Source organism: Amblyomma americanum, chromosome 5, assembly GCF_052857255.1.
Source record: "Amblyomma americanum isolate KBUSLIRL-KWMA chromosome 5, ASM5285725v1, whole genome shotgun sequence".
Taxonomy (NCBI): domain Eukaryota; kingdom Metazoa; phylum Arthropoda; class Arachnida; order Ixodida; family Ixodidae; genus Amblyomma; species Amblyomma americanum.
Window position 1 is genome coordinate 120,835,478 of NC_135501.1, and position 14,058 is coordinate 120,849,535.

The 14,058-nt window shown below is 43.7% G+C and overlaps 1 protein-coding gene across 1 annotated transcript in view; it reads right to left on the reverse strand.

Moving 5' to 3' along the window:
• Positions 1-3,225: 3,225 nt before the first annotated feature.
• LOC144132639 (lysosomal aspartic protease-like) overlaps positions 3,226-14,058 on the reverse strand; it is a 30,455-nt gene continuing 19,622 nt past the window's right edge. The window contains exons 6-8 of the mRNA XM_077665192.1: positions 11,996-12,140; positions 7,398-7,496; positions 3,226-3,492 (exon numbers count right to left, since the gene is read on the reverse strand). Coding sequence (XP_077521318.1) covers positions 3,319-3,492; positions 7,398-7,496; positions 11,996-12,140 — 418 coding nt within the window. The 3' untranslated portion in view covers positions 3,226-3,318. The remainder of the gene's footprint in view (positions 3,493-7,397; positions 7,497-11,995; positions 12,141-14,058) is intronic.

A 14,058-nucleotide genomic window follows, 5' to 3' on the forward strand; every position in this document is an offset into this window, starting at 1 on the left:
ACTAGAAACGTCACTGTGCTCGCTGTGCTCACTGTGTCTTTTCAGATACTCATACCAACAGAAACTTGGTTAAACAGTGGCGTAACAAACGCAGAGATCGTAACCGGTTTACCCGATTTTCAAGGCTTTCGGAATGATTGCACAGGCTCACGGGAGGGAGGGGGGGGGGGGTCGCGGTATTGCAATTCATCGGGGTTTAACAGGCTCTGTGAACGTCTCACCCGATATCGAATCATTATGGCGCATCTCTCGCGCATCAGCCGTAACATTGCTACTTGGCGTTTGCTGCATACCTCCGTAAACTAATACAAATTTCTCCCGTCATCTGCACAATACTATTCATGAAGATATTTCTACCTATACAAATGCCCACGTTCTTCCTTTTGGTGATTTTGACTACCCGGACATTGATTGGTAGAATACAGCTAGTTCCACAATAACATGTAACGCAGAGGTGAAGAACATCACCGATATGTGTATAAATTTTAAGCTCAGTCAACTAGTTTATGAATGGAGTCGTGTCTCAGGAGGATCAGCATACATTATCGACCTAATATTAAGCAACCGAACTGAAAACTTATCATGGATCAGTTATCTTCCGGAAAGAAGCGATCACAAAGTCATGCATGCTCTATTTTAATTTACCTCTAACCAGAAACAGAAGTTGGAAAACACAATACTTCTCTATGACAAGGGAAATTTTAATGCAATATCTGAAGATTTTAATACCTTTTTTCCCATCTACAATCCCGCAGTTCACACCCGCTGGATTCACGGAAGCGGGTTGATCTGAAATAACAGATAAATCATCTCACTAATTTGGTTGTTCCAAGTAGTACGTTTAAAACTAACCCCAATAAACAATGGTTTACCCGGCGCCTAAAACGAATATAAAAAAAGCTTGTTTCATACAGCACAAACGCAATGACACGCCTACCGCATTGGAAAAATACCTCGAAGCCGAAAAAATCATACTTTCTGTTCCTAACGTAACCAGCGCTCTTCCATCACGACCTGCACACTAATCTGAACCGTAACATGCGAACTGACGCCATCTTTTTAGATTATGCGAAAGATTTTCACAAGGTTCCAAGCCACCGTCTACTATTGAAACTTGCATAGCTGAACATACATCCTAATATTCTTAAATGGATTGAAGAATTCCGGACTAATCGTTCGAAGCCACTCTGTCTTAATGGCGAATTGTTTAAGCCCCTGCCAGTTACCTCAGGCGTTCAGCAAGGGTATGTCCTCGGTTCTCTTCTATTTATGATATATAATAACGACTTACCTTTGCATGTTTCTTGTAGAATATGAATGTTCGCTGATGATTGTGTCATTTATCGCACCATTAATAATATAGTCATGATCAACAGGCTCTTCAGACAGATCTTGACAGCGTGCAAATTCGTGCGATTGTTGGCTATTGTCCGTCAATCCTACCAAATGTAAACTCATGTCCTTCACACATCGTCAATACCCCTATCACTTTCGTTATTCCATTTCTAGCACACCATTGCAGCAAGTACAATTATATAAATATAGGAGTCACCCTGTCTTCCTATCTATAATGGCGCGGTCATATCACTAACATTGTTTCAGCATCGAACAAAACACTAGGTTTTCTTAAGCGCCACCTCCTTGCTCCATCATATCTAAAGGTTCTCGCATTTAAATCACTTGTAAGACACAAATTGTAATATGCATTTACTATCTGCAGCTCATTTGAAGCGCGTGTATTCAAGGCATTAAAAGCCGTTCAAAATCGTGCCACCCGATTCATTCATTCCGCATATTGATACGATGAGAGTGTTTCATCTTTAAAAGCAAAATCTCAAATCCATCTTTCTCTTTACGTCGCCGCATCGCAAGCCTCGCCCTTTATCACAGGGTTTTTTCTTCCCCTCTAAATCAAGCACCTCAATCCTTGGGAAGTGAGCCGATGATATGAATTGATCGGAGAACGGCCAGAGCGACGGCGGCGTCTATTAAGAAATAAAAATGTTATGCAACTTGTCTTCAGCTGTTGCAACTCTGAACTACTTCCACAGGTAATCTGTGATGCAGGAAACAGAGATTCACATCAGTGCGTACCTTCACTGATAATGAAAAATAAGTTTGGTTTGTAGACAGAAACAGCACATTTTGAAACAACGTATTACATAATTCTTCCCCAAAAGATAACTGGACCTTGTCGCAAAGCCTTTTATGTCAGTTTGCTCATTCTTCACAGCAGCCGGCGCGCAGAATTACTGCTCTGTTTGCGATGCAAGGTGCGAACCGATTTATCGTGGTTGATCGTTTGATCGCATCCAGGCGGAGCCGATTCTAGGTGGTTCCAGGCTATTGTGGTAGCTTTGCTCACCGTATCTCAAAATTTCGTTGTCGGCTTTAAATTGAGCGCACACGAGAGTGGCAAGCTTTCTGTTCGACGACTGACGAGCACACTATTTGCTTCGGCGCAGCCGAGTCATTCTTTGCAGCCGCAAGTCAGCCTATATAAACAGTTCCTTTTCAAAGCCCTTTTCACTGCCTTCCTGCTCGCTGTACTGCCGTCACCACTCCTTGACAATATGTTGAGCTTCCTGGATATGCTTTCCCTTAGTTATTATACAATGTATATAGTTCGCGCTTGACAGGTATTCGCGGCTTACGCTTTTTGATCCTGGAGTCAAGCATAGAACAGCTTCACAATGATTATTAAAGCTATGATATCTTCGCATTTTTTGGATAATTACCCTTGCAGACTCCATTCCCCCTGGGTGAAATTGAAGCTTGTTCTTATGGTCATTATGATTTAATGTACTGTTTTGTATAATGTAATGTAATGTTGTATGATTTAATGTACCGTCACGATTTGCTCTTTGTCATTTCGCAACACGAAAATATTAGTTGTTCTTGCGAACTGGTGTACCTCAAACGCAACGGCAATTCAACTCCAATGCATTCAAAAGTAGTGCAAGCAGAGCGCTTTGAAAGAGTCAATGTAAAGCGAAAGCTTGTCTGTGACAATTGTTCAAGAAAATAGTTCATTGCATTGTTCTTTCTTACAGCGTGCACGTTCTAAAATTTTAAATAAAACGTATTTCATAAAGAGCTGCGTAGTCCTGAAATAAGATTGGTTGTTAAAGAAGCCAAAAATGATAGCGTGCTGAAGAAAAATTACAGCCTAATATTTATGCACCAAAAGATATTACCGAATACGGAATACAAAAAAATGGAGTCTTTCAATGCTTAAAAACGGTTTATTTAAATTTTTTACAGCATACTACTGTCTTTATTGGCTCTGTACTTCAACGTAGTCCTCCCCGTGCTTTGTCAGCGCGAATAGGCGAAACCAACTCTGCCATATCCGTCCGAATCACTGGTTGGCGCTACAAGCACAGTGTAGACGTTCCTTAGGAACGGATGTCCCAGATGCCACGTTACGGCTCTGTCTTGGGGTGCCTCTGCGAAGCCGCTGTAGCAGCGCTTGCCGGCGAATGTCTCCACCTTAAAAGAAGAGAAACCCAGTACTTATGAAGCAAATTTTGCGGTTTAAGTTCCTCTGGATAGAAGGGTCACCATAGCACTTCTATGGTATTTCAAGATCTGCACCCAATTTATATCACAAGAAGGCTTTGACGGGTATTTGATATAAATAGTGGTGCTAATTCTTTTCTCTTGAGAAAGGTATTATGAAACCTTGAAAAAAATTGGCTTGGGGATAGCAGTTTCCGTCGGTTTTGTAGGATGTTTTGTAGCCTAGTACTGAGCCTCTTTTATCTGTTCGACAAAAGCGAATAGAAGCTATGGGCCTTTTAAAAAAAGAGCAAAAATACTGAGACCACGCTTTTGGCCTTAGTAGTTGTGCCTTCCTGGCTCGTTCACTCCGCCGGCGGAAGTAAGGATCGTGTCGTTGAAATATCGTGCAGTCTGGTGTAACTAAGCACCCTACCTGACACATGCAAGGCACTTAAAACGCAGCTGTGGAAACAGTTCCAAAGGATCCAAAAGTTGTCACCAACAGCGAGTGCCCCAACTCTTATTAGTGCCAAAGCAGTGATCTGGAGCTTCAGAGCCTAGCAGAGTCGTCGCTTTCTTGCACGGTCGGGAGCGCGAGCCACCTCGCCGCGAAGGACACAATCTGCCACTTACAGGAATTCTCTTCCCTCGAGCTTTAAGCCAGCTGTGCTATCTGCGATTTGGGCCCCCGTAGACTACCTTCTACGAGAAGGCAAGCAGGCAAGAACACACGGCAAGAGCAGCATAGGGCGGCAGAAGGGTGGGTGGGCGAATGACATGGGCGGATGACTCTGCAATTGCGCATGAATATATTATTACTAACCAGAGTTGAACTGATCGTAACCAAATACTTTTTTTTCTGCGTTTGGCGCACTGCTCGGTTGTAAGGATGACCAGAATGCATTGCAGATGCGTGGTTTGTGCTTGCGGAGCGAAAGATAAACGCGAAAACGGAAAATATGCAAGCGTTTCTGCTTAGAAAAAATGGCTGTCTAAATCTTTATCATATACTGTAAAAGCCTGTGGGACTTCCAAAGAGAACGTCAGCTGCGCGGCAATTCAGTTCTCTTCAAGCGAAATATTAGTTCGTGCTTGCATTTAATGTGACGCAGATGGCTTCTTTGCAACACCTAGTAGAGCGGAATGTTTCTATACTTTTTCACGTTTTGTAGACAAAGATGCCACCTGTCGCCGTCAGGCGAACTTTAAATTGTATGAATCACGCAAGGTTAACACATGTACCTCCTGGGCAAGGCGAAAAAAAGCTAGTGTTTCTTGTTTACAGGACAGAGGACGGCATCCCACTCGAGTTTCTAGAGAGCTGATAACATAGAAAGAGTCCAAGCGCATAGAAAGGCCTATGGCTAGGTAGCGACGTTTTTGATAAACTTGTGCAGCCGTGCAAAATCAATGCAGAATGTGAAATGTTTACTTCCACAATTGCCCCTGGGAAACTCTCTTGGGATGATGTAGGACCATACAGTGGCCGCTTACCTCTGAAGTGTGTTCATTAATGCATTCAATCGCTCTTCAAAGTATCAGACACTTGTGCGCTACAATAGCTTTTGATCTAGCTGAAAGCAGGAGAGCGATGCTGTTAATGAAGTCATTGAAGCTTTCCTTCCATAGAGGAGTGACAGTGCATGGACACTCATTCGTTTGTGGAATGCACACGCACACTTCGCGATGTGAGGACACCAAAATACTTCCGAGTGATTCATTCATAAGCTTTGTGCTCTTTTGGTTTGTTTTCTCTTCTGCATGTACGATATGTCCCAATAAATGTTTGCCATTTGATAGTGAACACTTAGTCTGTCTTTCTGCGTCTCCGTCCACCGCTTTGAGGTGCCTCGATAACATGAAGCCTTTCACTCTCGCCCCATTTTCCACCCTTTTGTGATTCAGGCAACTGCCCTGCTGCCTATGCGCACGAGGCCAGCAGAATTTGTGGCATAACGCTTTAAGAGTGATCTCCTTTAGTTGACGTTTGCACGAAGACAGGAAGATTTCAGAACTGCAGTAGCTGAAATAACTGTTAAGGTCGTTTGCGCTGACAAGTTTTTCGACATATGATAACATTATTCTTGCCTCATCGCGCTAGGAAGGCCAATGAAAGTGAATGAATCCCATATTTGCGGTGCTAAGTCGCATCCAGCTTGCCTCATGTTTTTCTGATAGAATCTTACCATGCCTTTTTGGCTCTGGACAATACACCTGCTCATATCTGTAGTGGCCGCTCAGTAGAGCAAAAGAGGACATTTCTTTCCTCGCTTGCAGTCCCTGGCATAAAGATTTTACTCCTGCCCTGAAGACTTCTTGCACCAGAAAAGTTACAATAACGGCAACTAAAAACTAGTGCACATGGCTCTGTGAGCTCTTTTTATCACTGCTATGCCTGGAGAATGAACAATGCATTGCACACAGCTTAAATCGCAGTTTTTGTTGCTATATTTTTTTCAGGCCCAAAACTTCAGTGTACCCTCCCGTTGAGCAGTTGGACAAGACGAAAGTCAACAAGCTGGACCGCAAATTGGCGCAGTCTAAGAGGCGCTGTGAGGTGGATAGTTTGTGGAAGAGGAAGAGGGGTGTGCGTTTCGTCTTGTGTGAGCGCATTAAGTGGAGTGGAGAATGTGACGATCGTGTTTTTTGTCTTTCAACTTTTAAAAAATTTCTAACCGGTCCACCGTACCGCAAGCGCTATTTTATTACTCTTTGAGACGTGGAGTGTTTCCAGACTTCCTGGTCCCTTAAAACTGGAAAGCGGCATTAGAGGTACAACGAAATAATTACATTTAGTTTGTTAGGTGTTTACGTCCCAAAGCGACTGAGGCTATGAGGAACGCAGTAGTGAAGGGCTGCGAAAATTTCAACCACCCTGGGTTCTTTAACGCGCACTGACATCGCAAAGTTCACGGGCCTCTGGAATTTCGCCTCCATTGAAAATGCGACCGCGGCGTCCTGAATCGAACACGAGTCTTTTCGGCACCATAACCATTGAGCCACCGCAGCGGCTGTAGAGCTAAATAAAAAAGGAATTAATTTTTTTGTCGTCAACATTTTCAAGTTTTTATTTTTTACTTAAATGTGAAACGCCATGGACGAATTAATAGTCGGTGCAAACTGTGAAAATTTTAAAGAATATCTTGCCTCTTCAAGGAGCACTGGCAATGAAGTTAAGATGGCCTTTATACCTTCATTTATGTATTCTAATCGCAAAGAGGCTTTTGAAATGAAAAATAACTCAAACGTGTTATACCGTCATTTATGTATTCTAATCGCAAAGAGGCTTTTAAAATGAAAAATAACTCAAACGTGCTAGATGCGAAAAAAATGAAGTTTAGTTATCAGCGCCACTCTGTATTCAAAAACAAACCGCGCTGACGCCAATGCTTAATCTGAGCCCAAAGCGCTGTCGCAAATTAGGGTGACTGTACCGGTGACTTCGTTCGTCCTGACTAAGACTGCAGCACAACAATGTGGACAAATTAGAACTAATTAACAAGCGCTAACCTTCAACATCGTTGGAAGTTAGAGTACATGTTACCTCAACCTCTACGTGTCTTTCGATCGCGAAGAGTTTCGTCGCTATGGCTAAACCACACTGCCGTCCACTCCCGGTCCTTGAGCACGGAGTACTTTTCAGCATCAACGTGACAGCTTCAAATAAGAACCCCGAATATATCTTCGGTCTTAAAGTATATTTTTCTCAGCTATTAAATCCTCTTTTGCGGCTCAATAAATGTCGACACTCAAGAATCCAAAGAATCAAATGCAGCAACATAAAAATTCATAAAATTGCTCCCAGTGTCCTACTGAAAGTGGCACTGCCAATCAAGGCTGTTCAACACAGGGAGAAGTGTGGAAAAACCTTGAAATTTGCATCGCTCACTTACCTCCACCACGTATTCTTTAGAGCGGAGGTTGAACTCTCGTCCAGCGGCAGCGAACTTTATGTCAGGAAGGCGCCTGATGTTTCGGCAGTTCACTTCGTACTGAAACAGAGGGACGAAGAACGACACCGTATTTAGATGCAGCAATATTTGTAGATTTCACAAACGATTGAACAGTGCATTTCATATGGAACCAATTTAAGGTAATGAGACATTTCAGGCCTTAAGTATAGGTTAATTCTTGAAACAGACATGTACAGAGCACGCAAGTAAGAATAGATGTATAGCGATGGTTTTCCGTCCTTTTTGCAGAAGAAAATAAAACTTTTCCTACGCTGCTTGCCAGAAGTGCGGGGTATAAATCTGAGCCACAGCTACATCTCGACTCTCAAAGTACTGTCCTGATCAGTGAGAATGCAGGTGGACCCAGTGGGCCTTCACACAACAAAGGCAACAAGAATGTAAGGATGCAGTTGTCAGCAGAATCACGGCCAGATGTTACCCTGGAGCACTTTCAATGGCAAAGACACCGATAAATTCCTCGAACAAAGGCTTAGAACTGAATTCAGTTTCAATTCCAATTAAGTGTATTTAAACATCAGGTTCATGGGGCCGCCGCAGTGGCTGAGTGGTTATGACACTCGGCTGCTGTCCTGAATGACGCGGTTTTGATCCCGGTCGCGGCGGTTGAATTTCGATGGAGGCAAAATTCTAGAGGCCCGTGAACTGTGCGACGTCAGTGCACATTAAAGAACCCCATTTGGTCGAAATTTCTGGAGCCGTTCACTACGGCGTCTCTCATAGCCTGAGTCGCTTTGGGGCGTAAAACCCTATAAACCATGAACCAAAGGTTCACGATTAAAGAAGATTATTCCCTTCATATTTCTAGTCTACACAAGTGGGGCGTGCCTCGCAGTAAAAACATATTGTTCCTGCCTTTGCATATTGCATAAGTAGATGCCGGCCAGTGGGTTACCCTTTGTGACTAAAAGCATGTAGTATCGATTATATTCGGATTAATACAAACTTATTTACATTCTCTTCAGCATTTTTTCTTTAGCAAACATAGGCGTGAACTAATCACGCACAATATTCACGAAGGTGAACGGCGAGTAGCGCATGAATTTAGGATAAGTGTGCATAAGTGATCAGTGTAATGATACCGGAAAGGAGTACATGGTATGACGACAAAAGTAGTAGAACTTTTACCTACGTTTATTAAAACTTCGAGTGACGTATGCAACTTTCAGACTGTTCCTTCGTTGTAATATTGGTCAATTTGATCACAGCGCACAAAACATACAATTACCGACAAATTAAACTGGCAACGCTTCGTGCCGTCTACTCTGAGGTCCCTTTTTCTTTTATTGAGCACAGTGACCAAACAGGAATGTGCAGCCAACTAGCTCACCATCTCATTATGTTCCAATAGATATGTGCTTTTCAACGCTTCTGACATGCAGAGGTTCGACCGCATTGGTGCCCGTCGCAGCCAGCAGTGTAGTTTCTGTGTTAAAATGCACTATCCTTTTCAAGAATCTTGCGGCAAAAAGAACTCTTTAAGCAGCCTTCCAAGATGGCTCATTTGTCTAAACCACCTTCACCACTCTCAGCGGCCGAATAAATTAGTTTCTTGAATTTCGCCATGTGAAAATGTTGACGTACTTTGATACGCATACATTCAGCTAAAAAATGGCTGGAAGTTTAGTGTTTAAAAGCATTAAATATTGTTTCAAAAGACAATTTTTTTCATGTATACACCATCGCCACGTGCCTGAAAGTACGATCTAGGTGTACAGTGAACTAGGAAGCCTGTCATGTCCGTGCTCAACCTCTTCATCGGCAGTGCCTATTTACACAATGTGCACCTCTGCGCTAAAGTGGAGAGACCACGCTAGCTCATTGAACTGCGTGCGAGGGCCTTCTCAGGGTCCAACATCTCTCGTAAAGCTCAGCCCTGACGAAATATGTTAATTAGCCTGTCTGCTTATATACCTCTGTCAGGCACAGCTTTATATAGTAAAAAAAATCTTTATCAGCGCCATTCGCAAGAGCTCTCCAATTTCGCGCACATCTGTACGCCGGCCGCCTATGCTGCATTGTCGCGTCTCTGCAGCATTGTTGTCAACGCCAAGGCGTATTTCTAGTGCCATGCTTCTGCCACAGAGTGGTCCATTCCAACGCCTGATGCGCATGAAGCGCATGTCGCGCATGTCTCTCTGTCACTGCCGCCACATAGATCCAAGAGCAATATTAGTTTGATGATAGACGGCGATTAGTTGGTGATTGTTTGATTGATAGTTGATTAGTTGATGAAGACGACTATGTGGAATGCACAGCTCGAGACTGTTTAGCAGTTTAACACAAAATAGTGTTGGGCTGCCGTGATAGTCTGGTGCTCTCGCGCAGTGGTCAGCGAAGCTGACCTGCTCACGCCGCGGCGAGTTGAAACCCCAGTCGGGAATATTTATTTCATTCATTTTCATTTACTAGTTCCACTTGGCATAAATTCACGAACATCGCGAGATCTTACTCAGGGTTTACCTATCGGAATAGTGCTATCGCACTAATATGTGTCATTGGTCATTTACGCCTGCTCCACAAAGTGGGATACCTTAAGTAGGAGGAATCGAGAAAAGTTGTAGAGAAGAAACTCTTGACCCTACGTGTGCAACATTTTTGTATACGTTCCTCGACATTTTAGAACATGCCAACTTGAGGTATATTCGAATATCCAGTTTAATCGTCAGAAGAAGAACATTTTCTCGCGGCTTGAGATGACGTAGCAACGTCCAGGAGATGCTAGCCGGAAAAACACGAAAATGGGAACAAAACAATAAAAAAGTTGAAGGCCGTCCTTTCGCTGTTCTGGGCACATGTACTGGGATTCTCTTTCTAACAATTCCACATTTATACAAATAGACTTCATTAATGTGGAGCTTTGGGCTAGATGGTAAAGCATTTGGCATAAACACGTGGGGCAGAAGCAGACCCGACTCAAGAGAGTCCGTCCACCATCCCTCGTAGTATCTCTCGGGCTAAGACTTTGTGTGAAATTGCGGCAATCACCTTGGCAAACATTATTTGACTGGGATATCAGTTGCCCCTCAAATAAGAAATTCACAGATGGGAAATCCCGCATTGGTGAAAGCATAATTTTTAAGTCTCAATTTTTTCTCGGCATATCATTGTTAGTTTCCTGCTTTCATTCATACCTTTTTATTGTCCCTTGTGTGTCTCTATCACCATCATCGTCGTCAGCCTGACTACACCCACTGCAGGGCAGCGACCTCTCATGTATCTCTCTAATTAACCCTGGTGTTTGCCAGCTGAAGCCACCGGAATCTCGCTAACCTTTAAATATCATCCGCCCACATAAGTTTCTGCCGCCCGCTTCTGCGCCTGCCTTTTCATGGAATGCATCCCGCCACCCTTAAGGAAAAGTGCTTATCTTGCCTTCAAATTTTTTGCCTGACCAAAACCATGTGCTCGACTTGGATACCATTAGCCCGCGTTTTTTCCCTAACCCATTCTGCCCGCTTGCGATACCTTTGCGTTACACCTGTCATTTTTATTTACACAGACCACTGCGTTATTCTTAACTTAAGCTGAACCCTTTTCACTAGCCTCCACGTTTCTGCCTCATAGCTGAGTACGGGCAGAGTGCAGCTGTTGAATACTTGTCGCTTGAATTATATTGGCCAAATGCCATTCATGATCTGAGAGAACCTGCCATAAGCGCTTAACCCCACTCTTATTCTTCTAGTTATTACCCTCTCATGACGTGGATCAGCTCTCACAACCTGCCCTAAGTTGACGTGTTCCTGTACGACATCCAGTACCTCGCTGCCAATTGTGAACTGCTGTTCCGTTGCGATACAGTTGAACATTACCTTGATTTTCTGCATTAGAATTTTATGCCTACAGTTCTGCTCTCCTTGTCTAACTCAGTGGTCATGATTCGCAGTTCGTCTCCTGCGAAACTTAACAAGTCAATGTCATCAGCGATTTGCAGATTACTTAGGTATGTTCCATTAACTCTTCCGCAAATTGTTCCCAATCCAGGCATCTGAGCACCTCCTGTAAACAGTCGGTGCAACGCATTGGTAGAACGTGTTTTCCTTCCTGGTACCCTTGCTTATTGAAATTTTATTCCGGATTTTATGAAAGGCCATAGTAGCTGTGCAGTCATCACAAATATCTTCCAGTATTTTCACATAGCTCTTCCATAGCCTGATTCCACAATGCCTGCATGACTGCGGAGGTTTATAGTGAGTCATATGCTTTCTTGCATTATATAGATGTGTTTCTTTATATGTCGCTGTATATATTGAATAAACATTATTTGGAACTTGCGCTACATCCGTCTGCTTGTATCTCCTTGTATCTGCGGGCATTTTGTGAGCTTGAAAAGAATACGTGGAACCACCGCTCTCTTTGTTGCGTTCGCTGTTCTCTGGCGCAGCTAAAGCCTCCATGCTTTGTGACAATTCATCTTCAGTAGGGACCGTGAAGCTTTCTTTCTGAGACGAGCGTAAGGCGTGCTCTATGAATGGTAATCCTAGTAGGCCATCATCACCTCCAACGCTGTTAGAACCTACCTCTCCCTGGGCATTCTTTTGAGCACCCAAAATGCTGTTGATGCGCTCAATTTCACGGACTGGTCCTCCTATGAACGTGTCCGCAGGAGCAATCCTTGCTGGGCAGCCGCCAAAGCAGAAATGTTCCGTGTCGCCTACCTGGATACTATCAAATAGTTGGAGGATCAGTGAGGATAAGAAAGTTCATTGAGAAAACTACTTTACACATATTAATTTTGTCGTTCATCAAATAGTTTTGCCGCCTTACTGAAAAACGATAGTTTACAATAATTTCTGGGACAAGCTTCTGGATAGTAAACTGGCTTAATTACTTCATAGTCATAGTTATGACAGAGACGAGAACAGCTGGTTAATACAAGGATCTTTAGCTTCGCACAAGGAAGTAAGGATTTCATTTATTCAGTAGGAGGGAACGTACTGAAATTTTATGCCGGATTTGTCACACGGACGAGTTTTCTTTTAAGATTTCCTCAGCACTCGTTGTTTTACAGCTATTCGTCTCTTTTGTCGGAATTGGTCTAAGCGCGTTATCCGCAGTTAATGGGTCAGCCCTTTAGAAGCTCTTAGTTATACTTGTTCGTCCCCCCAAATAGGGCACAGGTGGCCCTGAGGCTTAACGCCTGCGTGAGGCATGGACTACGCCCTCGATTAATTGTGATAAGACGTTGTCATATTGCCGCGAATCTTTGCAGTGTTCGTTTGTTCATTCTACAAAGCTGCCGGCACGCCGCTTTATTGCTTTGCTTTAGATGCAAGACGCGACAAGGTTTATCTCGATTGATCGCATCCATACAGAGCTGATTCCACTTTGTTCTAGAACGTTCCAGTGATTTTGCACGCTTAATCTCGAAAGTTCGCTATCGGCTTTAAATTAAGCACGGCCACCAGTGGCGCACATTCTTTTCGACGATCGTCGAGCACACTTGTTGCTACGTCGCCGCCGAGTGATTCAGTCCATTGTGGCCGCAAGTCATCCCAAATGAAGACTTTTGTTTAGACATAATTTTCGCAGCCTTTCTGCTCTCCGGACTGCAGTCACCACTTTGTGACAATATGATGGTGGAGAGCCTTGTAGTTTACGCATTCATGATGGCAGCGTATCGAGGAGAACTGCGTGGAGCGGCAGCTTGGAAATATTCGTGAAAACCCCTGTCAAGAATAGGCAAATGGTTTTTTCTGCTCCCTGTTTGTAGTGGGGATAGTCTCTGCGTAAACGACCCTAGAGAAACGATAAAAATGGAATTGCCCTGCCCGAAAGTAAGGGGATAGCAGTTGGTGGAAAGTTTGTTGGTATTTTTTTGTTGATGGCCTACACATCCTGGCTGTCATGTGAATATGCACAAGCAGGCCGCGAAGCTTCGGGGCAGGACAGGGTGACCAGCAGGGGTCGAAGGCAGGCAGCGGGAAGAACTGAACAGGCAGCCTCGGGTGAAGCCAGTTTGTTAAAAGAAATTAAAAATTTAACTCATGGCGAACGTGCCGTGGCACGGCCATAAGCACGATGTTGAAACACGTTAAACCCCGCTATTGCATTCTTCAGCGAATGGAGGAAGGAAAGTTAATACTTGGCTTCTTCACGTCCTCAACACAAGACTCGTAGGAGGCACTTTCTCGAGAGGAAAAGGTGTCGACTTCACCGTCCTCATAAACTTATTATATATCACCAGAAAAATTACCTTTCTATGCTATACAACGACCACCTTTTTGTTGAACGGATGGGTGGGTCACTCTTCGCACAGGGTTTGACGGTGAAAACTTTCGAGACTCGAATGTGCTTAGAGGCGTAGAGGGGATCTGATCGTGGGCGAGAGCGGCAACCTTGTGTCACAGCCTGCTAAAACTGCAAACATCATAAACGTGCTTTGCATGTGCGCAAATACAGAAAATTTGTTTCCAACATACCCTGACTTATTATAGAGCGGTGCGCATGTGCCTAAGAAAAACTATGCAGACGATAACCGTCAACAACAATTTAGACTGCAGGACGAAGGCTCTTAGCAGTTATATTCATTTCTTCTGGTTTTGCAACTTGATGATCACCCAAGTGAATTTCATATTGTCCT